This window comes from Saimiri boliviensis, chromosome 2, assembly GCF_048565385.1.
Source record: "Saimiri boliviensis isolate mSaiBol1 chromosome 2, mSaiBol1.pri, whole genome shotgun sequence".
Lineage (NCBI taxonomy): Eukaryota > Metazoa > Chordata > Mammalia > Primates > Cebidae > Saimiri > Saimiri boliviensis.
This window is the reverse complement of record NC_133450.1, coordinates 44,112,643-44,139,923: the sequence shown is the minus strand read 5'-3', so window position 1 is coordinate 44,139,923 and position 27,281 is coordinate 44,112,643. Positions and strand designations below refer to the sequence as shown.

The 27,281-nt window shown below is 37.9% G+C and overlaps 3 protein-coding genes across 9 annotated transcripts in view; 1 reads left to right on the top strand and 2 right to left on the bottom strand.

Moving 5' to 3' along the window:
* L3HYPDH (trans-L-3-hydroxyproline dehydratase) overlaps positions 1-11,541 on the bottom strand; it is a 23,821-nt gene extending 12,280 nt beyond the window's left edge. For 3 of the 5 annotated variants that reach the window (XM_074393173.1, XM_039468810.2, XM_003924390.4), the window contains exons 1-4: positions 10,850-11,541; positions 6,342-6,511; positions 2,630-2,752; positions 2,402-2,539 (exon numbers count right to left, since the gene is read on the bottom strand). In XM_074393173.1, coding sequence (XP_074249274.1) covers positions 2,402-2,539; positions 2,630-2,752; positions 6,342-6,511; positions 10,850-11,357 — 939 coding nt within the window. In that variant the 5' untranslated portion in view covers positions 11,358-11,541. Of the gene's footprint in view, positions 1-2,401; positions 2,540-2,629; positions 2,753-6,341; positions 6,512-10,719 lie in introns of all 5 variants that reach the window. The other 2 variants (XM_074393174.1, XM_039468811.2) reach the window with 1 other exon arrangement.
* On the top strand, positions 11,533-27,281 carry JKAMP (JNK1/MAPK8 associated membrane protein). Of its 3 annotated transcripts, none has more exons than XM_003924391.4 (7): positions 11,533-11,624; positions 13,582-13,673; positions 14,526-14,680; positions 17,446-17,652; positions 19,855-20,036; positions 23,441-23,517; positions 25,770-27,281. In XM_003924391.4, exons 1-7 carry the CDS (start codon positions 11,621-11,623, stop codon positions 25,986-25,988), a joined length of 936 nt encoding a protein of 311 aa, XP_003924440.1. In that variant the 5' UTR covers positions 11,533-11,620; the 3' UTR covers positions 25,989-27,281. The 3 variants fall into 3 exon arrangements, with proteins under 3 accessions (XP_003924440.1, XP_003924441.1, XP_074249276.1); XM_003924392.4 differs by having other exon boundaries at positions 11,537-11,624; positions 13,600-13,673; XM_074393175.1 differs by lacking the exon at positions 11,533-11,624 and adding an exon at positions 12,922-13,052.
* Positions 27,152-27,281, bottom strand: part of CCDC175 (coiled-coil domain containing 175) — an 83,898-nt gene continuing 83,768 nt past the window's right edge. The window contains exon 20 of the mRNA XM_003924389.3: positions 27,152-27,237. Coding sequence (XP_003924438.2) covers positions 27,152-27,237 — 86 coding nt within the window. The remainder of the gene's footprint in view (positions 27,238-27,281) is intronic.

The window sequence follows — 27,281 nt, the reverse complement described above, 5'->3', positions numbered from 1 at the left end:
TAACATAGAGATAGTTTGGAGGTAGAACTGATAGGTCTCTTGACCAATGCATGTGGGAACTGAGGAATAGCAATAAGTTAATTCAAACCATAGTTTCTAGCTTGGAAATGATGCTTGTGATGCCATTAACCGCAATGGGGAGAGAAAGGAAGAGCACATTTTAGAAAAAGAGAAAGGAAGAACTTTTTAACAAGGCGAGTTTGAGACACCTCTGGGACAATCATTTAGAGATGAGTATAGTGAACAGTTGGGATTAAGAGCATTAGATTCAGAAAGACACACAGGGTAGGTAGGCCTGGTAGGGATAAAGGTTTGGGAGTCATCATCAGTAGGTGGTTGAGAACTGATGCCTAGGAAGTGGACGAAATTGCTCAGCAGCATCAAGTTGTAGATGAGATGAGAAGGAAGCTGAGGATGAAGTGATGAAGACATCTAAGTGGAAGGACAGGGAAAGGAAGCTGGGGTAGGGGAAGAAACTGAGAAGGTACCATCAGGGAGCCTGGATGAGCCCAGACAGACAGGGAGAGAGCAAGACGCAAGTGAAGACATTCTGGCAAGCATGATTAATAATTATAAAACAAATAACTGGAAACCTTAACTTCAGCATATCCTTTTATGTTCTAATTTTTGACAAGAATAACTGAAGCTAAAGGTAAAATATCAAATATTGTTAGGGTATAATAGTTTATCTTTTTATAAATTTTCTGTAGTGTGATGGGTCCTTCACCAGGTTACATGAAGGTATGTGTCCACTGCTTGAACCCTATGGGCTGGGGGATAAGCCAAGGGTACCCAGCCAAAGAGCTGGTATCCCTGAGAACCAAAAATCCCAGAGAATATCTGGGAACATACCAAGGAAAACAGTCCTGTCACACATACACAGTAAGCAAAGAGCCAGAAAATTAGCTTAAAAGCAGCTTAGAGACAGGAGGCAGGATAGGTCTCCACAGTTGTCTAGCTGCTGCCCAGGAGTGCCTTGTATGTGAGTCCTAATAAATACATCTACTTGCCAACCTGGACTTGTTTGAGTCATTCTTTGGTTTATGGGCTCCTTCTCTATTTGGGGGGACATTACAGTCCCAGATTCTTCTCATAACAGCTCCTATAATATTAAAGCCTCATTGACCTTTGCTTTGTTTGATAGCAACATAATGTAGTGCTTAACAGCATGTGGTCTGTTCAGAGAGACCCATGTTCATGACCTCAATCTGCTACTCATTGACTAACCACCAGCAAATTACCTAACTTCTCCAATCCTCCATTTTATCATCTACTAAAAAAGGATAATAACAATACAGTACTGACCTTGTAGGATTCTTGTGAGGATTAAATGAGATGACATGTATCAAGTGCTTAGCTTGGAAACTGATGGACAGTGAAGTATCCAATACATGTATGTTATTATTTTTATGTTACTTTCAGATTCTGAAGAAAATGTGTTCTGAATTTTTGCATACAACATAAATGGTTTCACACGTTTAAGATCATCACGTGTTGCACAGATTCTTAAAGAAATTCTAATATTCAGAAACACCGTATCTTAAAGACAGCTATATTAGGATAGATTGTTTGCTATGTTAAAGGACTGTTTATGAGTAGATTCATTTGCTAAATGTAGATTAATCACTCTGTAGTAGATTTTATTTACTACTGTGGTAAGATTCATTACTTAGCTCTTAGCATATTTACTTTGATGTTCCACAACTTTTCAGGGCTTTCACATCCTATTATATACAATAAAACACTATTATAAAATAAAACAAAAACAAACAAAAAACCCAAACCTCAATTTAGTGGTTCTCAAACCTTTTGGTCTCAGGACCCTTTTATACCTTAAGATTTGAGGACTCCAAAGAGTTTTTGTTTATATCTATCAATATTTACAGTATTAGGAATTGGATATACCTATTTATTACTGCTTTTAAAAAATCATAAACCCATTATCATTAACATATGAATAATATATTTTTGTGAAAATAACTATGTTTGCCAAAACAAAAAAAAATTATGAGAAACGTGGCATTGTTTGATATTTTTGCAAACCTCTTTTATGTCTGGCTTAATAGAAAGCACCTAGGTTCTCATATCTAGCTTCTGCATTCAATTGGTTGGGTTAGCATAGAACGCATAGCCTCTGAAGAACTACACTGTGCACTCTTGAGAGAATGAGAGTGAAAAGCAAATAGTGTCATTATTGTCAACATAGTTTTGATCTTCTGAACCCATGGAAAGGACCTTAGATCACACTTGAGAATCAATATCCTAGTTGAAAAGAAGTTTTTAAACTCTTTAAAACTCTCTCCTGAGAGCTGAGTGAAGACATTTATCCAACACCTACCTCAGGCCTCTTCAGTCTCATAAATGACACATTTATAAATAAGAAGCTAAGGGTGTCACTTACCCTCACAGCTTTCCCTGTGAATACTGAGCCAGTTGCACTGCTTTTAAAGGCTCTGGTCTGGTTCAGTTCTAGAAGCCCTTTGTGATACTGTAAGGCAATTCGGGCTGTCACTCCTGAGCCAGTGGGACTTCTGTCAACCTGTTTCAGAATAAATGAAGATAAGAATGTTAACAGTGTTTTAGTTCCATATTACCTGGCTTTTGTGCCTACACATAACAGTTTTAATACCTGTTCATCTGCAAAAACACAAATGTTGGTGGTTGGTTCCTTGGTATAAGCATCTTTTCCATCTGTTAATATAGTTCCATATAAAAAGGCAAGGTCTTCACTATCAGGATGATTAATTTTAAACTGCAAATAATAAGAAACGATATGATCAACCACATGCAAAATAAATATTTTGATTCAAATTTATCTTTATAATGTAGATGAGTCATTCTTAGGCATAACTTTTTAATTCTTAACATCTTTAAAATAGATTTTTGGGGCAACATAAATACTAATTGCTAGAAATTATGCCTTTGTCTAGATGAAGAAATATAGTTGTATTGGAAATTATGATTCTTATAATACAAGATATGGAGTCCTTTGTAAGGAAGTTGTCCTGCATATAGCCTTTGCTAAAAGAGCAGCTCTATTTTAGACCCCTCCTACCCCAAATACACATAGTCTTTGAAGCACTAACCCCAGGATGGTCAATCCACAGGCTGGCAATGGCTGCTCGAACAGGATGAGCTAAGGCAATCATAATCTTATTCTCAGGAGCTTCAAAAGGATAATGTGGAAAAATCAGGCTCTGAGCATCTACAGCTGAAGTTAATACCAATGATAGAGACAAAGACTGTGAGAGGACATGAACAAGGAAAAGCTGTAAGAATACAGAAGCTATTAGGTAAGAGAAACAACTGAATGAAAAAAAGATTTATTGACCAGGTGCAGTGACTCACGCCTGTAATCCCAGAACTTTGGGAGGCCAAAGCGGAGCTCAAGACCAGACTGGCTAACATGGTGAAACCCTGTCTCTATTAAAAAATATACAAAAATGAGCCGGGCATGGTGGCTTATGCCTGTAATCCCGGCTACTTGGGTGGCTGAGTTAGAATTGCTTGAACTGGGACCAGGGAGGTGGAAGTTGCCATGAGCCGAGATTGTACCACTGCACTACAGCCTGGGCTACATACAGAGCAAGACTCCATCTCAAAAAAAAAAAAGTTTTATTGTAGATGATGAAGTCAGTTGATTCGTCTAAAAGCAGCAGATATGCACAGAAAGAAGCAGGCACTGGCAGGGACTGCTAAGTCACTCAATGGTACATTCAGGCCCAAATGTGCAGTGCTACTTGTTCTTAAAAGGTCTAGTTCTTTTAACTTTTCCAGGATTTCTGCAACATTTATATTATGACTGAGATTGCTATCATCTTACTTCCCTTGTGTATCCTTACAATTAGTACTTTCTAATTCCACTTACATGTCATTTAAAGCAATGGAACAGCTTTGGGTTCTTAATATCCAGAGTCCATCTGAAACAATGTTAAAAGTGGCCCGCAGATTGAATATTTGTTCTCCATCTTCTTAAAATGATATGCCCTATCTCCACTATAGCACATTCCAACATAATGTTCACAGGTATGCTCACTTCCCTCACTGGAGCTATCTCCTTGAAGGTAGAGTTTGTTCTTTCTTTGAATCTCCAGCATCTAGCATAGTGTCTGACATACATACAGTGTGTTCTTGGTAAATCTTTGTTAAGAGTGAATGAATGAAAATGGTTTTATATTAACTTTAACCCTCCATCCCCATGGCCTTTTCCTAAATCTGCTGCAGCAGTATGAATGGTCAACAGTTCACAAAGTAATTAATTGTACTGTCTGATACATCAATAATAGAACTTGTCCTCATTTTTCTCAGAATCCCTCTGCATGCAAAGTCCACCCCTTGCCACATTGTAGAGTTCAAACTCAAATGAGAAGTTCAAAATTACAACTTTTATTAAGATATCCATGACTTTTTCCCTTGAATTCATTAAAAATCAGGAGAAATTATTTTGTGCCAAACTGTTAACTCAAACTATTAGCTGTCCTGCTTAATGGAGCAGAAAATTGATATAAATTTAGAGCTTCAAAAGTTACTATGATAATGTAATTACACATATTGGTACTGGCAGTACCAGAAACATAATTTAGAATACTGATATAGTATATATTCTCATTTTGTTAAGTTATAAATTATATTAAAACAAAGCCCCAGGACTATTAGATAGGCCCATAATAATTATTAATACATTAAACACTATCTTACATAAGTTACTTTTTACTACTAATAAATTCTCACATACCAAACATTAAAATACTGTACACGTGTTTTATTTATAGGTCCCAATTTCAAAGTAAAATGGCAGACTTGTGAAAGTGAAATAACATTTTAGAATTATTTATTATGTAAACTGACTTTTATCAGAATAGTTTTCCCAAGTAAAAACTAGATTTTAAGTAGTTATTTGAGTAACTTCTTAGCAATATAGGAAAAAAAATCATAAATAGACATTAATGTTCTCTGTGAAATAAGAAAAAGTCTTATCGGGCTTAAATATATTTTATATGCTATATTTTACATTTATTATTTTCAAGTTTTACAAAATGATAATGCACATGCATTTAAAATTTGTGGAATTCTACAAATACATTTCTACACATTTAAGGAACTATAAACTATATGAGTATGTATGTACTATTAAATTTAGTAACTGGTTGTGGTGACTCACACCTGTAATCCCAACACTTTGGGAGGCCGAGGTGGGAGGATCACTTGAGGCCAGGGATTTGAGAACAGCCTGGGCAAGAAGATCCTGTCTCTATATAAACACACACACACTCACACAGAGAATTAGCTGGGTGTGATGGTGCATGCCTATGGTCCAAGCTACTCCAGAGGCTGAGGCAGAAGGATCATTTTGAGCCTGAAAATTCAAGGTTAGAGTAAGCTATGATCACACTACTGCACTACAGCCTAGGTGACAGAGCAAGAATCTGTCTCAGAAAAATAATATTATCATTTACTGAACATTTGCTATTGGCCAGGCACTATTCTAAGTCCTTTACATGTATTGACTTATTTCTTTTTTTTTTTTTTTTTTTTTTTTTTTTTTTTGACACAGAGTTTCGCCCTTGTTACCCAGGCTGGAGTGCAATGGCGCGATCTCGGCTCACCGCAACCTCCGCCTCCTGGGCTCAGGCAATTCTCCTGCCTCAGCCTCCTGAGTAGCTGGGATTACAGGCACGTGCCACCATGCCCAGCTAATTTTTTGCGCTTTTAGTAGAGACGGGGTTTCACCATGTTGACCAGGATGGTCTCGATCTCTCGACCTCGTGATCCACCCGCCTCGGCCTCCCAAAGTGCTGGGATTACAGGCTTGAGCCACCGCGCCCGGCTGTATTGACTTATTTCTTTCTCACAACCCTACAAAGCAGGTATTTTTTCATTTCCATTTTGCAGATAGGAAAACTGAGGCATATGGAGGTTATGTAACTTGTCCACGGTTACATATGTTACTAGTGGTAGAATTCATAGGTAGTTTTGCTCTAGACAGAGGTGTCCAATCTTTTGGCTTCCCTGGGCCACACTGGACGAATTGTCTTGGGCTACACATAAGACACACTAACACTAACAATAACTAATGAGCTTAAAAAAATGCAAAAGAACTCCTAATGTTTTAAGAAAGTTTACAAAATTTGTGTTGGGCCATATTCAAAGCCATCCTGAGCTGCGTGTAGCTCGCAGATCAGGAGTTAGACAAGCTTTCTATAGAGTCTAAGATTTTAATAAGTACCCTATTCTTAGTACTACTAATAATTTAAACATTATTTTCTTTATAGACATAATAATATATATTTCCTCCACGCCACAGAGGAGGGCATTGGTTATGAGGGCAGAATAATACTGACCTGAGCTTTTACTGCCTCTGTCACTCCACTCGCTGCATCCACAACGTCCCTGGTCTTTGCAGAACAAATGTCTAGTCCTAACTTTTCAGCACTCACAAATGCATAAAATGCACCGCCATATGCGATGTCCACCACCACCTTTCCATGTCCAGGAACATCCACCATGAGATCTAAAACAGGATGTGTTTGGAAATAAGATGTGTTTGTTAATAAGTATTTTAGCAATGAAATTTAAAGGATTTTTAATATCCTCATTTTTGAGGAGGGATGTTCTTTTCTTATTATAAAAAAGAATGAAGTAAAAATTCATTTTTTAAAATGAGTAAGCATCAGGTGAATAATAGCTAGATGCATCTTTGTATTTTTAACTTGATGTTTGCAGAAGTTATAAACTGAATGCCATGCCTTCCCCCAACTCATACAGACATATTCATTAACTTCTCTGAGAATCTTTTCTAGGAAACATCACTGAGGCCGAGAGGGGGAAACCCAGGGGCATCCCTGTGAACACCATGAAGGAAGATGTCGATTTCTCACTTGTACTATGAGAGATGGTTTAAAATAGTAAGCATCTTGGATCCTACTTACAAATTAGTTTTCTTCAGCTGTAAGGTCAAAACAAAAATTTTAATAAAATATTTTTCTATATAAATTATATATACTCATCTACCTTTTTCCATCTCATTAACATATCCTGCAGGCAAACACACAGAAAAATGCCATTGTAGAATCACTGACCTCTACAGCATCATTTTGCATCAGGGTTTTTATTTGAGCATTTTAAGTCTCAACATCTCCAAAGTTTCACCTGAAGGTCAGTAGTTTGAAATCTTGAATCTGTATTTCCAAAGAAAGGAGGCTGGGTGATATTTATTTTAGCCCTTCTCAAATTTTCCTCTTCCCTAATTTAAGCTAGCTTGGTGATCACTGCCTTTCTGGGAAGTCTATGGCAGGGGAGAAAGCTGGTCTTTCATGCTTTTATTTTACAGAAGCCTAAGCTCTCAGGGGAAAGATACCTGTTGGCAAAGGAGTGTCCTGAAGGGAGAAATATTTCTCCTAGAGATTATTTTTTTCTGGCTTGAGAAGAGTGGAGGCTGAAGGTCCTTAGTGCAGAGAGGACTTGTGTTAACTTCCCCAGGGCACCACAGGAGCAGCATGTGGAGAAACAGAGGATGGGGAGGCTGTGCAGACAGCAGGGACCATGTAGGGTAGGGCAGCCGATGTTCCTGCTCTGCTTCACTGGTTAACTGTGTAAGCTGAGGACTGACGTGCCATCCTCTCCAAGGCCATGGCACTTTTAAGATACCTTTGCTCACACATGATCAGGAAAGGGGACAACACATGGGGTGATGAGGCTAAGTGAACCAAAAGGACAGAGTAGGGTTTCAATTTCAGAAATTAAGTTTTGAGAAAGAAAATATATCTTGGACTCCTGAGTTTTCATCATCAAAAGAGTAAAATATGCTGTGGATCTTAACAACAAAATTGAATCAAAAATGTCTTTATCTTGATGCTGGCACAACATGAAAAGCAAGTTTAATGACAGGAGAATGAGGAAGTTGATGGAAATGAGGGACTGCTAGAATATGAAACGCTAAGGTGAGGGTGAAGATCAGCATTTACCAGGGGACACCGGTGACAGTCCTAAGGCTCAGTTGGCCTGCACTTTTCTCTTGATTTTAACAATTGAATGGGGCATTGGCTACCAATCCCGGGGCCTGGACAGAGTGGGGATGCTGGTGCAGGAGGAGTCATCACTGAGCCTACAATGGTTTCCCTGGCCCACCCTTTCTAGAATCTTGGGTCTGGTTTTCCTAGGGTGGGCAGTTGGGTAGGGTGCTACACCTGAGTTTCAGTTTCCTTTTCTTTAAAATGGATCAAATTTCCTTTACAGTTACTTTTGTCCATCAATTATCTGTGACTATTTCATTTTTAATCACTAAAGTACTAACATTAAAAATTAAGATATTTCACGAGTACTTCCTATGTGCCAGGTACTTTACATACATAGTCCCTAATTCATTACATTAGTGCCTTAATTACGACAACCCTGAGAAGTAGGTACTGTTTTACTTACTATCTTCACATTATTCCCAGGTTTACCCACCAAGTAAGTGGCAGAGCTTAGGGTCAAACCCAGGATCAGGTGACTCCAAAGCCCAAATCCTTTCTACTAAAATACACAACCACTATGCAGAAATCAAAACCTAAGGGTTTTTCTTTTCTTCTATACAAGCATATCATTGAAATTTCAATTTGATTTACTTTGCTCAAGATTTAGTGAGCACCTACTATGTGCTGATTACTGTAGAAGATATAAGAAGTACAAGGATGAATAAAACATAAGCTTTGCCCTCCTTGGAGTTTTGTTGGACAAGATAGGTTTTAAAATATCCTATATCTGTGAATGAGGTATAATACACTAAGCAGTATTCCAGAAAAATGCAACATATCACCTTAAACTATTAAGAAATTTCAAGGATGAGAGGGAAGCAATATGATAGGTCAGGGTTCCAACCCTAGTTCTTCCATTTAGTGTGGCTTTGGTGTCTTCTTGTGCAAACTGTAACTGCTATTTCTCCTAAAGAGAGTTGTTTTGAAAATTCCATGTGTGGGGAGTTCCTGGCACAGATTGGGGACTCAATAGCCAAAACTTTAATTTCCAATGGGAATAGGTTTCTCAAGAGGACCAGATGTTTACATTTATCAATCAGCATATTTGTCTCCAAATTTCATTTATTTAGTTACTCATTCAACAAACATTCATTGACTACTGCTCTAGGCACTTAGAATACTGTGAACAAGAGTTTGCAGTTTAGCCTGGTTGGGTGGAGATGAGCTCAGCAAGCCTCTGAGGTGGGTACTGTTGTCATCCTCATTTTATAGACTGTGATACTGAGACATGGACTCTCTAGCACAGGTCACTGAGATGTGGAGGGGCGGGGCAGTGACCTTGAACACCATGTCTGCTTTGTACTCATTTTTCAAAGTAGAAAACACAGCATTTCTTTTTCTTAACTCAGTGACCACTAATGCCCACTAATTATTGTACTGCCATACAGTAATGCTCTCAGGAACTACTGTGCTCAAGGGGTTAGCTGACCCTGCCCTAACTGACCCGGGAATGCGATGTAGTTCATGTTCCTGCTGCCAGCTGTCATTTCCCACAAAAGTCTACAGTGTTTCTAATCTGCTGATGGAGTTGCCTGGGGGAAACTCTGGTAGCCACACTAGTTAAACTATTGAGGTTTGGAAAATGGAATTGTAAACATAAACTATCTGTCTCCCTCAAGTGGTCTCCCAATCTGGAAGTGACACCATTCTACGGGAAAATGGCATCAATTTCTCCAGAGGCATTTTTCGTTAACGTATGGGTTTCAGCTGCCTGAGGTTGCTCTAAAAGTGCCTATTCTATTGCATATCATTCATAATCAGGCTAATCTGGGACCTAGTTCCTCAGGTAGGGATCAAGGTCCAACCTTCTAACAGATGATTTGCATGACTTGAAGATTTTTAAGAAAAGGATAACTATTTCTGGTAAACTGGCTCCCGGCTCACTGGCTCACTTCCAGCCACAACGACTAAAGCATTCTTACTGACAGACTTCAGCCCCTGGTAGGAAGCACTCAAATGAGAAACCAGATGCCAGCTTGCCAGGCCATCCCCATGAGGGATCTCTCTCCTCTAAGAGTTATGGTTATAGAGATGCTCTGCTTCACATGACATGCTGTGTAAGGATCTGTACTAGGGAATCCAGCAAAACCTTTTAAGAGCTCAATAGGCCTAAGGAACTCTAGCAATCATATATACCTTGCAATGTATCTTCAGGAATATAGTATCTTGCATACTCTCATTTAATCCTAACAGAAAACTCTATGAGGTAAAAGAAGAAACACAGGCACAGAGAGATTAAGTAATTTGCCTAAGGTTGCACAGCTTTAGGGGGTTACCAGGATTTGAATCCAGGCAATGTGTGTTCCTGTTCTTAAAAAGCAGCAACATTCGTATCTTAGTGATTTATAAACTGCTTTGTTCATTCATTCTCATTTAATTTTTCCTCAAAGAAGTAGGGGAGATGAGGACAGGAGACAAGGTTTAGTAACTTATTAAGGGTGATTATGTGTCTACCAGGCATGTCTGAGCCAGCCTGGAACCCTGGTACATTGGCTGTTCTTTGCCCTTTCCTTGACCCTATCGTACCTTGCTTTATGCACCTGTGAAACTCCAGGAATGCCTCACCAGGGCAGAGGGAGGCGCTGAGTACGGGAAACGCGGAATCCCTCACTCCTCAAGGATCTCCCAAAACCTCAGGGAAACTCGAAATTGCATGCACCAAGCAAATACGCAAGGCTGCTGACACACGTTCGCAGTAATTTACCTTCTTGTTAATTGCACGGGCACGCGGGGTGGGTTAGTTGCGAGAGTTCAAGCCCAGAGAGACCGTTAACGTAGTTAAGTGGCGTCCCGGTAGCAGCTCTGCCCTAGGCTGGAAGGGTCCCGCCCGTTACCTGTGGCTAGCACGAAGGCTGGGACGCTGTGGAAGCGCACCGGGCCGCGGCTGCGGCCGTCCTCACACGCCACGAAGGCGGCCACCAGCCCGCACGGGCAGTGAATGTTGACGCGGGCCTCGCGACTGCCCGCAAACGGCACCGGCACCAGCCCGTAGTCCAGGGCGAAGCGGCCCAGGGCCAGCACAGCGTGGCCGCACATGGAGCTGTAGCCTTCGTTATGCAGGAAAAGGACGCCCAGGTGCGCGTCTGGCAGCTCGCTCTGCACTAGGACTGCTCCGTACATGTCCCGGTGCCCTCGGGGCTCGAAGATGAGCCGTCGCCGCACGTGGTCAAGGTGCTGGCGCATGTAGCGCCGCTTGGCCAGCAGGGTTGGCCCGACCACCTCCGGACACCCCGCCAGCACGATGCGCAGGGGCTCGCCGCCCGTATGCATGTCCACCACCGACAGCGCCGGCGTCTCCGGATCATGAGGAGGCGGCCGCAGCACCGCTAGCGCGCTGTCCATGGTCTGTGTCCGGGGACACCAGCGCAGTCCCGCAGAGCTGGCTTCAGGAGCTCCTGTGACTCCGCGCGAAGAGGGCGGGACGCGAAGCAGCACCACTGGGGGCGGGGCCTCGGAGCCTAAACCCGGAAGTGGGGGAGGAACTTCGGAGCGGTTGTCCCGGTTACTGGGAGGCGGAGCCGCCGAGCCCGCTGTGGCCCGGATGTTCGGTGTAGCTGCCAGATCCGCTGATCTAGTGCTTCTCCAGCGAAACCTTCAGGCGGCCGATGGGTGAGTGGTCGCCAAGGTCCAGGGAAACGTTTCTGTTAGTCCCGGTTGCTTTCCTACACGGTTGGCCTCAGGCTTGGCTCCCTGTAGGCGGCCTTCGGCTGGCAGCGCAGGCTCGTCCCTTGACCCCGCCCGCCCTCGGGCCGGGCCCCGCATTCCTGCCGGGTTGGGGTGGTCTCTGCCCCGGACCGGTAGTCTGGGGAGGCGCGCTGCCTGCGGCGGAAAGGCCAGGCCTTTGTTGTTTGATTGAAAATGTCCCTTCAGTCCCTTAGTTTAATGTGGAGGCAACACTTGCATGAGGGTGGTTGACTTCAGAATGGAAAGCGCGGCTGATAGTGCAGAAAAAAAAACAGTAAAGCAGAAGCAAGTTGCTGCATAATTTGTCTCCTGCTTCAACCTCAAACGTAAACTTATAGGGCCCGTCCCAAAGGGGCAAGACTGTTACGAAGAAATAGAGTCTTAAAACTTTAACCATCGTTCACCAAAGGAAATGGAAGGGGAAATTGAACAGATACTTGGAACCTGGATTTTGTTTAGTAGGTAATAGGCTGTGTATTTAAGTTCAGTTTATCATACTGGTTTTCAGGCCTTGGATTTAGAGAAACTTTAGATTATTGGCAATCACATGTATTTATTAAGCATTTACTAGATGAAAAACCCATACAGAAGTTTCCAATTCGTTCGCTTCTGCATTCTTGAAAAATCTGAAACATAATTCATTTTCATTTATTAATTTAGAACATTGTGATTACAATTGGTTACCAAAAAATCAGCGCCCATTAAAGAAGCCAATAGGTTTAAAAAGCTAAGTCAGAAATTTGTTAAAAGCGAAAACATTAAACCCGAGACATTTTAGTCAATGCTCTCTTTTTCTCTCAGCAGCATAAGAAGGAGGAAATAAAAAGTCTACTTGAATGTGAAAGGAGAAAGGGCATTCTAGACCAGGCAGTCCAGACTACGAATTCTTGAAGAATCTGGGAAATGACTGTTCAAGAATAGTGAAAAGTTGCATAATTTTTCGAATTAATTCACGTGTAGACCACAGTTTGTTTTAATCCACATTAGATTGTAGGATCTTGGCAGAAACTCTTTCTCCTTGGACCTTTAGTGGCCTCTAACCAGTGGAATCTGACGCTGAATATATGTTTACTTAATGATTGAGTCAATGAATGAAGGGAATCAGATGTCAGTGAGGAAGAAAACTCCATAATTTCTTCTTGTGAATGAGGTCAAAGACAACGTATTAGGTTCTTAGTTGTTGGGTTTTTTTTAGTAAGAAATAGCTGCTTTTCCCCTAAGCCTTGAGATCAGGGGATTAATTTTAAGGCAGTGGTTCCTACATATTGGCCCAGTGACAGCCTTGATGAAATTTACACTTATCCTCCACAAATATGATAAAAGCTAGGACAATCTCGGAAGCTTTTTATAAAGGTAATTTACTTATCTCTGTTCTGACATTACATTCTCTCTGCTATTCTGTGAAAATGTGTTCTGTTGTGAACATAGGTGATAATCGTGTGTGTACATGTGGGTGCTTAATGTCCTGACTGGGAAAAATAAAAGATGGTGACCCTCTGTTGGTGCTCTAATTAAAAAATGTATGTTTATTTGAACTTCATAATCAATGAAATTCAGAAGTATCCTCTAATCAAGGGGAGTGGCTGGCTGGAGCCACTGGAGACATACTGGGTTAGGCTTTGAGTTCTGGAGGTAGATCCTGCTCTGCTGGGTGAGGACCTTAATCTAAGGCATAGTATTAACAGCAAGGTTCCAGGATGACTGTCTGCAGTGTTACAGTGTAAAAGAAGAAATTTAAATTTTAAAATGCTTCATTCTTTGGTCTAATGCATATTTAAAAATTTGAAACAGTGTTATTTCTACCAAGTGCTTCAGCTATTACTGCATTATTTTTTTAATAATCACAAAAGATGTTACTATACTGGCGTTTGTTTTTAAAAAGCTGTCGATATTCAACCAGCATGCCTTGGACTTTATTGTGGGAAGACCCTATTATTTAAAAATGGCTCAACTGAAATATATGGAGAATGTGGGGTAAGTCTTATGTTTGTATCTTATTTCATATTGTAAAATCTATTGGCTTTTGAAATATTATCACAAGTAGAATATCTTTCTTATTATACTCATTAATTTATAAAAGAATAGGGAGGGCCAGGCACAGTGGCTCATGCCTGTAATCCCAACACTTGGGGAGGCTGAGGCAGGTGGATAACTTGAGGTCAAGAGTTCGAGATCAGCCTAACCAATATACCGAAATGCCGTCTCTACTAAAAATACAAAAAAATTACCTGGGTGTAGTGGCGTGAGCTTGTAGTCCCAGCTACTTGGGAGGCTGAAACAGGAGAATTGCTTGAACCCAGGAGTTGGAGGTTGCAGTGAGCCGAGACTGCACCACTCTACTCCAGCCTGGGTAACGGAGAAAGACTGCATCTCAAAAAAAGATAAAATAAAAAAATATAAAAGAATATAGAGTCATTAAAACAGTCATTGTTTATGTTGGCATTTTGATGTCTGTATTATTTTTTAAAATGTTTAATAATTTTATAATTTCTAGTTTCTTGTGATTTAGTACAGTGTCTTATACAGTAATTTGAACATCATGAATCCAGAACATTTATCTGCAATTATTCTTATGTAATGTTAATAATTAGGTTTTTCATTGAATGTTAGTCAACTTTTTAGTAACTTAGTTAAAGCAATCTTTTAAAAGCATTGTACAAAAATAGCACATACAATATAGATTCCTTTTTTTTAACTTCTAAAACATGCACATATAATTTCAGTTTAAATGTTTAAACTGAAATAGGATGTCTTATAGAATGATGGGGGGTTGTTAATATTCCAAAATAATATCTGTACACAAAATATTGCTTTTATTTATTGTAGGTATGCCCGAGAGGACAGAGAACAAATGCACAGAAATATTGTCAGCCTTGCACAGAATCTCCTGAACTTTATGATTGGCTGTATCTTGGATTTATGGCAATGCTTCCTCTGGTTTTACATTGGTTCTTCATTGAATGGTATTCGGGGAAAAAGAGGTTAGCACATTTCTATGAACATAACTGGCTGGACTAATGTTGGAACAATTATCACTCAGAAGACCTTATTAATTAATTATGCTGCTTCTGTTTTAAAAGTGGTAAACATATTTTCCCTTTATCTTCAGATTAGTCTTCCCTGTTACAAGAAAACTTAACAATAGGGCATGACTTAGTGATTTTTAAGGGAACTCTCCTTAGTGTGTTTTAGTCTAAATGATCTTGAAGGAATACTTTTTTTTACTTCTCAACTGTAATCCTTACTGGTTTTCTACAAAAAAGTTGGTTATGATTACAAGCTATTTATTGTTATGGAACACATTCTTTGTAATTTAATACTAATAATTAAGTATGTAGTTTAAAATGATATAGCCGTAACCTAATACAAAAACTCATATTAACATATTAAATCAGCACACGTTTACTGAGCACCGCGTTTTATGTTTGGAAGATCGAGAAGGATATATAAAAATAACTGACATGGCTTATAGTCAGAATCTTGTGGAGAAAACAAATGTGTACATAATTATAATATAAAGCAGTCTTAGACATGTAGTGGAAGAGTTAGAAACAAAGTACTCTGGAGTTACAAAAAATGGAGAGATAAATTATGCCTGATGGAATCTGAAAGATTTCAAAAAAGGAACATTTTAGGCAGAGGAAATAGCATGAATAATGGCATAGAGGTATGAAATACGTGATCTGAGGTAGGTAAGAATGGAAGTAATCTGGGGTGGTCAAGAGTGGGTTACAAGTGAAGAAAAGTAATTAATATAAGGGGGAATAGGAAAGATAGGTTGAGGGCAGAATGTGAAGGTTCTTGACAAGCATGTGAAGTTTAATCTGCTGGGAATGGGAGGTCAAATTCTGCCTTAGTGCATTTCAGCCACACTGATTTTCTTTTAGTTGTTCCAGCTTCTCAGGATCTTTCCTACTTTAGGTTCTTTCCCTTCCTCCAACCTCTTTCTGCTGTCTGAAATAGTCTCTTCTTCATCTGACTGCAACTTGTTACCTAGCTACCTTCTTTTCCTTCTGATTCCAGTTTAAAAGTCACTCAGAAAGTTGAGTGCTAAAAATGAAACAACAACAAAACGAAATGTGCTATTAAAAGAGAAAAATAAGGAAAATAGCCTACTTTCTATTCTTTTAGGCCTCTGGGCCTGTGGTGAGACAGGCAGTCTGAAAGACTTCTGAAATGCCTTCAAGGCCTTTTCTCATTGTCTTGGCTATTAGCACTTGGCTTTCTTTTAGCCATGCTAACCTCTCTAGCAAGTTTTGCTCTGCAGCCTGGTTGAATTCCTCTCCTGAAAGTGCTCCTTTCTTCTCTACCACACAGCCAGGCTGCTAATTTTCCAAACTTTTAGGCTCTGCTTTCCTTTTAAGTCCCAACTTTTAGATCATTCCTTTGCTCCCACATCTGTCTGATCACAGGCTGTTAGAGCAGCCACAGCATATCTTGAATGCTTTGTTGCTTAACAATTTCTTCCACCAGATACAGAGTCATCACTCTTAAGTTCAAACTTCCACAGATCCCTAGGACATGGACACAATGCAGCAACGTTCTTTGCTAGGGCATAATATGGGTGACCTTTACTACAGATCCCAGTAACTTCCTTATTTCCATGTGAAACCTCATCAGCCTGGCTTTCACTGTCTATATTTCTGTCAGCATTTTGGTCACAATCACTCAGGGCTCTAAGATGTTCCAAACCTTCCTTCATCTTCCTGTCTTCTTCTGATATCTCCAAACACTTTCAGCCTCTGCCTGGTACCCAGCTCCAAAGCTGCTTTCGTATTTTCAGGTATCTTTATAGCATTGCCCCACTCTTCAGTTTTAATTTTCCGTTAGTCCATTTGTGTTGCTATCAAGAATACCTGAGACTGGGTAATTAATAAAGAAAAGAGGTTTAATTGGCCCATGGTTCTGGCATCTGCTTCTGGTGATGGCTTGAGGAAGCTTACAATCATAGCAGAAGGCAAAGGGGAACCAGTATGAGAGGAGGCAGGAGGCAAAGAGGAACTACATGGTGAAAGAGGGAGGATAAACAAATCACGGTATTGTCACACAGTGGAATCTTAACCCAGTAGCAAAAATGACTGAACCTCTGTTATAAGGGTGAATAGCATGGATGAAACTTGGAAATGCAATTTCAAGTGGAAAAAAATCTCAGAAGACTTACGTTAGTGTGCTATCATTTTATAGCATTCAAAAATAGGTAAAACTAACCAGAGTAGTTGTGAAACATAAATACAATTGGGATAAAAACTTTCTAGAATAAGGTGATAAAAGCATTTTGGTATATGGTTGCCTTTAGGGGAGAGACGGAGTTAGGGATGGGGAGGAACAAAGAAATAGATATCAGTTGTTGACAGTGTTCTAGTTATTGGGTAGGAGACGAGCTTATAATATTCATGATAATGACTATACTTTGTAACATACATGTTACATACCATCTTTTGTGTGCATATTAAAATATTAAAATGATACACAGATAACTTAAGAAAATTTTAGCAGCAATTTGGCAAGATACTAAAGATACAAGATAGATCTAATTTCTCCTTCTCTGTTACATAAATGTGTAATAATACTGCCACAGTGTTATTTATCCCTTTTGAGAAAATAAGTTTATACTCTTGAGTAGTTTTTATGCTTGGCTATTCTCATCTATTTAGAAATCTGTATCTTGACACATGTACATGTTTTTTAAAGCCATTTAAATACTGCAATTTTTCTGGTAATTATGCCTCTTTTCCTTCTTCTCTAGTTCCAGCGCACTTTTCCAACACATCACTGCATTGTTTGAATGCAGCATGGCAGCTATTATCACCTTACTTGTGAGTGATCCAGTTGGTGTTCTTTATATTCGGTCATGTCGAGTGTTGATGCTTTCTGACTGGTACACGATGCTTTACAACCCAAGTCCAGATTATGTTACCACAGTGCACTGTACTCATGAAGCCGTCTACCCACTGTAAGTGTTTATTTAGACTTATGATCATTTTTTAAAAATCTCTGAGGATTATTATAGGTTTTATGGACTTTGGAGACAAAAACAGGTGTGGGTTTGAGTTCTGGGTCTGCCAGCTGCTACATTACCTTAAACATGTAAACAGCCTCTAGTTACTTCAGTTTATTTGGAGAATAAACTGATTCATTAGAAGAGGTAACACATGATGGTTTCCTCTTAATTAAAATAATCTTTTTTGGAGCTCTTAAGGAACTACAAGTTGCAGGAATGGATAGATTTTGTTTTCTTTTGAAGTTGGTAATGGGTGGTATAACGAGACAAAAAAGTATCACGCAAGAGATTGTCGGGGACGGTCGTGATGGCACGTCTGCCGGGGATCTCTTGACCTGCAAGAGGGTCCCAAAACCTGGAAGAGAGTGTGTGCTTATAGAAATAAAGGGAGACAGAAAGAGTGCAGGGGTCTGGAGGGCTGTATAGGCCGTGCCTAAAACAGCAAATTTATTTTTCAAAGGCCAGGAATAAATACACTTTCTTTGCTCTGGTTTACGTCATTGCAAGAGGAAATGCAAATCTATACCTTACATGGCCTGTACAATACAGAAGTCAGATACACAATCAGTGGTTATAAAAAGTAATAGAATTTCCTGTGATCACAAAGCTTATTTACATCCAGACATTATTCCTCATGGCTGCAGGTATTTTTGGTTTGATCCTGTTTTAGGACTCACACGTGAAAAGGTTTTCTGGTTTTGCTCATCAGAATATCTTTTAACCAGATTCTCTTTTGTCTGCTCCTAACTCAACTTATCTCAACTCCCCCTATTCAGGAGTCTCTTGAGTCTGGGATCAAAGCCATCCGTATAGTGGCATTTGCTTTGCAAATATCCCCACAGTTAAACCATTATCTAGGGTACAAAGCAGTCATGCAAGTAAAGAAAAGGTTAAAGCTATTCTTAAAGAAAGAGTCATAAAAGTTAAAAGCAGAAACTGGTTGCTGGTAGGGAGTCACTTAGTCTAGCAGAACCGCATAGTTTAGGCCCAAACAATATCGTGGTTGATATTAGAAACTGATCAGTCATCTTTCAGTTCCTTCTTTCCGATAGCTCAACTGCCTCCAGTAGGAAACTGTGTTTGGGATCAAACTCACCGTATAGTGAGACCCATGCCTTTTGGGGGTCTCACACGGGAATGTTTCCCACAAGAGATGAAACATGTCTTAATGCATTACGGTACAGGACTGAACCTGAAAGTATCATAAGAACAGGATTATGGTATCATTAGTTGTGTGGTGAGGAAGCATGTGGTCGGTGATCTGAAATGACTGCTGCACTTTCTAGGACACTCCCCTGTTCAGGGAGAGGGTTTGAGTAGCAAGATAGTAAAAATGATTTGGAAATACTCATGAAAATTAGGTTGGAACTATGTGGCTGAAAGTCCCATTATTCAAAATAAAATGCTAGAAGTCTGGTGACACAGAGCTTTTTCTAAAGCTTTTTTTTTTTCTGATTATAAAAATTACATTAAAAATGTAATTACATTAAAAATAGGACATTTCAAAAACATAGAAAAAGCACTCACAGAATAAAATAATCTGTAATTCTGTTCCTTGAGATGATTCTGCTAAAAATGTTATCTTTCTAGTTTTATTTCTGCATATGTATACATTTTAAAGAATATTAAGCTTATACTCTGACATGCTATTTTGTAAGCTGTCAGCAGTTAATATATTAGGCACAGTTACTTTTGTTAACGTTTTCATAACTAGATTTATGTGTCTGCATAATACTGCAGCATGAATATACTATAAAATATAACCAGTTTCCTATTACTGAATATTTGTTTTCTTCTGGACTTTTGTTTATTATAAGTGATTCAGTAAAAATCCTTGTACAATAGAGTTTTTTGTGTATGCCTGGTTGTTTCCCTCTGATACATTTCTACAGGTAAAATTGCTGAATCAAAAGGGATAAAGGTTTTAGGATTTTTTGATACATATTTCCAGACTGCCTAAGAAAGCAACCATTGTACCCTTGCTAGCAGTGTATGAGAGCCTGTTTGGCCAGCCCTCCACCAATCTGAATATATAATGGATACACTAAATATGCCTTGTAAACCCTTTTTAGGAGCTTTCATTTAAAAATGATCAAAGATAAAAATATTTTTAAGACATTTCTGATGTTACACATTCTCTATTTTATTTTACAGATACACCATTGTATTTATCTATTATGCATTCTGCTTGGTATTAATGATGCTGCTCCGACCTCTTCTAGTGAAGAAGATTGCATGTGGGTTAGGGAAGTCTGATCGATTTAAAAGTATTTATGCTGCACTTTACTTCTTCCCAATTTTAACTGTGCTTCAGGCAGTTGGTGGAGGCCTTTTATGTAAGTTTGATGGGTAAAGTCAATGAAATATATTTATTATTGTATGTAGTAATATTTTCTCTAGATTTAACTTGGGAGCTTTTTCCTTAAATAGTTTGTTTAATCCTTTTTTTTTTTTTTTTTTTTTGCCTTGAGACAGAGTCTTGCTCTGTCGCCAGGCTGGAGTATACTGGCATGATCTTGGTTCACTGCAACCTCAGTTTCCTACGTTCAAGCCATTCTCCTGCCCCAGCCTCCTGAGTGGCTGGGACTACAGGCACACACCACCACATCCAGCTAAATTTTGTAATTTTTTTAGTAGAGACAGGATTTCACCATGTTGGCCAGGATGGTCTCAATCTCCTGACCTCGTGATCCGCCCGCCTCGGCCTCCCAAAGTGCTGGCATTATGACATGAGCCATTGCACCCAGCCAGTTTGTTTAACACTTGAAAATGAACCTTAGTGTATGTTTTGCTAAAACATGATCAGTATTATAAAGAAAAATCATGGATATCTTGGAATGGAATAAAAATTCTCAAGAAATCAGTGGCAGCTAATCAAAAGTGATTTCTGTTTAGAGAATACTTTGCATTTGAAGCTCATGACCAAATTAGAAGATTTTTTAAATCTAAGTATATAATAAGAAATAAAAACTTTTTCATTTAGGAATACATGAACATTAATCTTGATAATGTATGCTGTTTATTATTAAGTAGGGTCTTAGGTTTCTAAGTTCATTTATGAAAACCTTTTATAGTAACAAATCCTCAGTATGTCTTTTATTTTAATGTAACAATTAATTCATTTGTTTAGTAACCATTTACTCCAAAATGACTCAAAAGAATAAGAAAAATTCACTGTTAAAAGCCTCACATACTATCAGGGAATAAAGCAGGCAGGCCAATGGCTGAGAAAATTTAGTGTGGTTCTTTTGAATATGTGATACTGAACATTCAAGATGTTGGATACCATCCTTTATATGGAGCTTGGTAATGTAATATGATAATATAGTTTGGGAATGTAATTTGGTTCATGGTAATGGTAGGGCTGAGGGTAAGACCAAAGGAAGCAGAAATTCTGTTACCCCCATATTCTGGTTTACAGATGAACTGTTTCATTTGGCCTGCACAGGATTTAAAAAGCTACAGTTCCCTTTAGCTCCTCTGTTTCCCTGTTAGATTTGGCCCATGCCCTTATACCTTCCTGGCTAGCCTCTGTGTCATTTGAGGTTGCCGTTCTTGCTCTAGGGAATAGGAACCTATTCTTAAAAGGATTTAGACAGAAGAGTGACATGATTAGATTTGCTGTAGAAAGATAACTTGATACATGTGGAATTCTCCATCTTTGGTAGCAAAACACTGGGAATGAGCTACTTCAAAGATAGCATTAACTAAGCTAGGGAACAAAGGTAGGGGCTGAAGGAATAGAACAAGAATACTATAAAGTAGCTTTCTGACTTAGTAACCAGTGGATGGATAAACGTGAATATTAGAAGAGGCAATCGGTTGGTGAAGAGAAGTGAATTCAGTTTCAGTATTCGTGGAATGGCCAAAAGATCACAGGTAGTTGTTTCTGCAAGGCTGAAGAGTTAAGAATTGGCAGGCCTCAAATCTGTAGATTCTAGACTGCAGGTGGTGCTATTGTGTAGAGCCTTTTGGCTAAGAAATGGAAAAAAGGGAGATGCTGTGAAAAGCAGGAAAATGTTTGGAAAGCTAACCCGAAGAGATGCCAGACAGCATTGCTTCCTATATTATAGCTGCCTATATTGAAAATAACTTTTCCCACGGTGAATGTTTTTTTATCATTTCAACAAGCTTCCACTCAAAACACATTCATAGAGGGACTCAAGGAAGTACTATGCATTTGCATTACCAACTCATAATTTTATAATGTTGAAAAAAGATAATAGATAATTTTTGGTTTGTAGGGATATAGCAAGTCTGAGCAAAGCAGAGCACTAGGAAGCTTATAATAGCTCACGATAGTGAAAGACTGGGGATCTAGGGAGAAAGATGGGGCATAATTAGGAATATGTCAGTGACAAATTTTACCTGCTTGGAAGTATTATGGAAGCCAGCTTCTAAGTGTGATCTGCAGCTGAACCAGCAGGGGAACTAAAATGCATATCCCTAGACCCTACTCCAGACCTGGTTGCACAAAATTTCAAATTTTTTTGTGCAGTAGAAATTAAGAACCACTCCAAATCCTATCTCTGGCCCAGTACCTCCCTCTACTCCCCACAAATTTGGGCTTAGTTAGAAATTTCCTCTTTTTTTCCTTTTTACTTTATGTGGCTTTTTACTATCAGGTCTTAAACTTGTATCATTAGCAACATTGTTTAGCTACTTACAGGTTAAATAGAGGTTTTTGTTTTTGTTTTCTTGGCACAGTTGATTGAAGACCTAATCACTGTCTATTAAAAGGTTCTAAATGTCAGATAAGTCATTCAGTTCTTTAGTAAGCTGGAATAAGGCCTATGTAACCTGTTTGGATAACTCAGTTTCTGGCTGCTGCATCCTGAATTAATATTTGAAATTGTTCCAAATGGATTCTACTGCAATGTAGAATGATTAGTATTTTATAAACTGAAGTCATTTACAAATAATTGTATGAGCAATAATTCAAAGTTTTTTCTCAATTTGTCCATTTATTATAGTGTGTTATATATTTGAAACATTTTAAGAGAAAAGTGGTGTTTTAAAGGAAAAAAATTGCTTAAAGTTTTATTACTGTACTGTAGAGATTTCTGGAATTTTGATATTAAGAATACTGAATGATCTCTTTTTATACTTTGAGGTTTATTGATAAATGACCTTTTCTAAAGATTAATTAAAGCTTAGTTACTCTTATAGATAACCTTTCTCAACCAAGGTTCCCCACGTGGACCACAAAACACAGAAAATTATTTGACCATTTTTTGAATTCTCCTAAGTTTAGTACTTAACTGGTACTATTCTGGAAAGCAGAGGGAAGAAGCTAATTATTTACATTCACTGGATGCCTAAGGCAAGGTTCTTCAAAGCTGGCCTTGGATAGTTTTTACATTTTTTTACCATTAAAAAAATCAAAAGACTTATAATTCTTGATGTGAAAAATGCATGAAATTTATATTTTACTGTCCAGAAGTTTTTATTGATGCCTATTCATGTATGTATGATCTGTCTATGGCTGCTTCCCCACTATAACTGCAGAGCTGGGTAATCAAGACAGAGGCTATAGGGCCTTCAGGGCTAAAACTATTTACTGTCTTTCCCTTTCCAGAAAAAACTTGCTGGCCCCTGCCTCAGAATCTTAGGTCATAAGTCTCTCAGAACTGGTTGAGAAAGGATTTGACTCTAAGGAGAATTACTATTTGAATTTATTTGATGGTTTATTCAGATAATTTGTTCAATTTCCAACATAATACCAATGCTTATCTTTCAGATTATGCCTTCCCGTATATTATATTAGTGTTATCTTTGGTTACTCTGGCTGTGTACATGTCTGCTTCTGAAATAGAGGTAGGAAGTCGTTTTTTCCTTTGTTAAATACTTTTTAAAATATAAATTTAACAATTGAATATCAGAATGGTCCATATGATATGATATAGTACAGCTAATTGTTTTAGTGATCTTTGGCTGATTGATGATGCCACTTGGTAGCCTTTAGCTTGTTAACTTTATAAAAAGCTGTGTACTGGACTCTATAGTTCCATGGGAAATTAGCAAAATAGTGAAGTAGTCAGGCTCAACTATCCAGCATGAAGGAGAAAAGTCATTTTACATAAACATAAAATTATTGAAATGTTGAAACTTATTAACACTATTTTGAGAAAAACCATAAAAATGTTTTATATTTAGAACTAATTTTAAACTTTATTTTACAATGGCAACATTAACAGTCATCAATAATTGTGCATTCCATATCCTTTTATGTTTTATCCCAGATTTTATTTTCTTGATTATGGATGTTTACTTTTACCCCATAATGTTTGGGGGATTTGGAGCTAACATTACTAGCCACATTATTCTGATACTGTTCCTTTATCAGGGTATCCATTTTGTACCTCTAACTTCTTAATATTTCAGTGGAAGGCCACTATTATAAAGAACTCCTTTTAAAAAATTGTATATGTCTTTATTTTTAGAATATTTTTGGCCAGAAAAGTCTCTTTTGACACATTTATAAGTCACTGGGTAGAACATCATGTCATCACATCTATATTTTCACATATTCTATTTTTAAGGAACTAAGCTCTTAGTCAAAAACATGAACAACAAATGAGAAGTAATAGTGTATTTGACTCTATGCCTAGGGAAAAATGTATTCTTTAAACTTTAAATCAAAATGGGCATTCTTGTACATTATGTGTTCATATGCAATCTGACATTTTCTTTCCAAAATAATTATGCAGCTCTCTACTGTTAATATATTACATTTAAATGATTACTTTTAAATACGTTAATGGCTCTGATGTAAGAACTATTAGGCTAAACTCTAAAGAAAGCAAAAGCATAAAGTGTCTTAGTAGTCTTCCACCCAAACTTGCTAATGTAGGGCCTATGAACTGTCTTAAACTACCCATCACAGTTGATATGTGCTTTCTCATAATTTATAACATAAAAAACTCAACCCAGAGAAAATAAGTTGTAAACTATTTTGGAGTGGTTACTGTTGATGCCACTTTTTCTATTACCTTAGTCAAAGACTGAGTGGGGGAAAACATCTAGAAATCATAGTGACTTTTGGGTAGGATAATAGTGAAGGAACTAGACAGAATATATTTATAGTGATTATTCAGTTGTTTTCAACTGTAGATGATCCTCATTTTTCCTTTGTAATCTTTAACCAGCATTGAAATATAATTAATTAAAGAAGATAGGCAAATTAGTTTTGACACTTTTATCAACTCTAGGGAAAGATTTGAGGGAGGAAATAATTGGCTATTTGAATAAAACGAGGTTTTTGAATTTTTATTTCTTATCCATAGTTAAGAATTAGCTATACACTGTTAAATTAGCTTGAAACTTGTTTCTCTGCCCCTGTGAATCTCCTATATAAAATGTTCACATACTTCAATTAGCATGAAATGGGGACCTAAAGTAGGAAAGACAGTTTAGAACTGGTTGAGTTGATGAGCTGTTTAATGATAAGAGAAAGTTGGTAAGTAATCTATTGCAAGTTACATTTTAATGTTTTTATTAACACATTTAGATATTAATTTTGTATTAATTTTGTTCTAATTTCTGCATATTATGCAGTGGTATTAAGGATTAAAAGAAAATCAGACTGTTCATGTGTCATTTCTGCTTCCTTACTATTCATGCAGCAGGCTCCAGGAATGTTATAGGTTAAGGAGGTTGAGTTTCTGTACCTCCTATTTCCCACCTGTAGATCCACAGTGACAGTGGATCAGGGCAGGAAGAAAGCGCGTAAAGGGGAGTTTCCCTTCTAGGTCATATCTTTCTTTCAGAAGGAGCTATAGTGTTTCCAGGCGTGAATGCTGGCATAGACAAGGACATAAGAGACATGATGACATGGCTCTTGTCTTGGTGCTGCTACTGAGTGCTTATATGACCTTAGAAATCTCGCTTTCCTCATCTGTAAAGTGTGGTGGCTAGACTGAGTAGTTTCCTAAGTCTTTTTCAGCTCAAACATTTTATGATTCTGAGATTATAAATAATATATTTTACATTAAAATATATTAAATTATTCAGCTGATTTAGCCTGATAATCTGTATTTCTCTTTTCTTTCTTTTATAAAATTGTATAGAACTGCTATGATCTTCTGGTCAGAAAGAAAAGACTTATTGTTCTCTTCAGCCACTGGTTACTTCATGCCTATGGAATAATCTCCATTTCTAGAGTGGATAAACTTGAGCAGGATTTGCCCCTTTTGGCTTTGGTACCTACACCAGCCCTTTTTTACTTGTTCACTGCAAAATTTACCGAACCTTCACGGATACTCTCAGAAGGAGCCAATGGACACTGAATGTAGACATGTGAAATGCCAAAAACTTAAGAAGTGTTCCTAATAAAAAAGTAAATAAATCTTAACAATGTATGAGAACTGTTCTGTTATATATGGGAACAAGATTGTCAGTTTATCTTAATGTTTGGGTTGTTTTTGTTTAGTTTATGGTTAGATTGGGAAAATGCAAAACCCCTTGATACTCTGTTACACAGGGTAATATCTGCTACATGAGAAGCCCAGTAGGAAGCAGTTGCTTCTCTCAACAATTCAGCTGTTCTTTAGAGCAAAATCCTGTTTCTGTGTACCTAGCAATGTGTTCCTATTTTATTAAGAAAACCTTACATATGTAATCTGCAATCCTTAGCAGTGGCATAATTGTGTGCACCTCTTGTGTTTCCGTTTGTTTTTTACCTATAATGAATTGTAAAGACAAACATACTTGTGGGGTCTGATAGCAAACACAGAAATGATGTATTTTGTTTTTTGTTATCTATTTATTTTCACCAATACAGTATTTTGATATATTGCAAATAGATAATAATTTATATAACAGGTTTTCTGTTTATAGATAGTTTGGTTCAAGACTTGTTTGGATTATTGTTCCTGTAAGGAAAACAATAATAAAAAGCTTGACTACATAAAATTTCAGTGTTTTGACACTAATTGTTTTTTGGCACAATAATATGGAAGTAATTCAAACTAGTAGTTTCCTCTTACATCTGGGGCGTATATACATACCATGTTTTATTGATCTAGAGATACTTTTTATTTCACGTGACATCTCTGAATTAGAATGCATCTTAGAACTGATGGCTTATTAGATTTAATGAAATACAGAAGATACACAATATAAAAATGGTTTTCCTGTGGATGGTTTGTTTTTTGTGATAGGTGTTCTGTGATGTTTATGCTCTGAAGGCTTTAAGAGACTCATGGATGCAACTATGGAAGCAAAATAAAATTTTTAGCACTTAACCTAACAATCTAACCATGTTTACCCATTTTTATTGTTTAGAAGTTTATTTACTGGTTCTGCTACTTGGTGGCGATTATACAAATTAAATTTTAAACATTTAAGTCTTCTATTAATAGGTGCAAAATGTGAAAGTAAGTGCACTCACTTTTCCTGTAGTTGTGTTTGTCTTTTGAATTCACAGCAGTTGTATCCTTTTGTTATTTTGTTAGTTATTTTTTGTTAATATATTTTTCTCAGTACATTTAATCACTGGGAAATGAACTCTTTTGGTACCACTGTGTTTCTTCTTTTCTGTAGGAATAAAAAATAAATGTAAAAATTCTGTTTGTATTACA

Bases quoted from the DNA above. Each gene is read 5' to 3' on its own strand.
- JKAMP (XM_074393175.1), top strand. From the start codon at position 13,013: ATGATAAAAGCTAGGACAATCTCGGAAGCTTTTTATAAAG. The intron at 13,674-14,525 runs GTAAGTCTTATG...TATTTATTGTAG, and splicing joins AAATATATGGAGAATGTGGG to GTATGCCCGAGAGGACAGAG. The intron at 20,037-23,440 runs GTAAGTTTGATG...CTTATCTTTCAG, and splicing joins AGTTGGTGGAGGCCTTTTAT to ATTATGCCTTCCCGTATATT.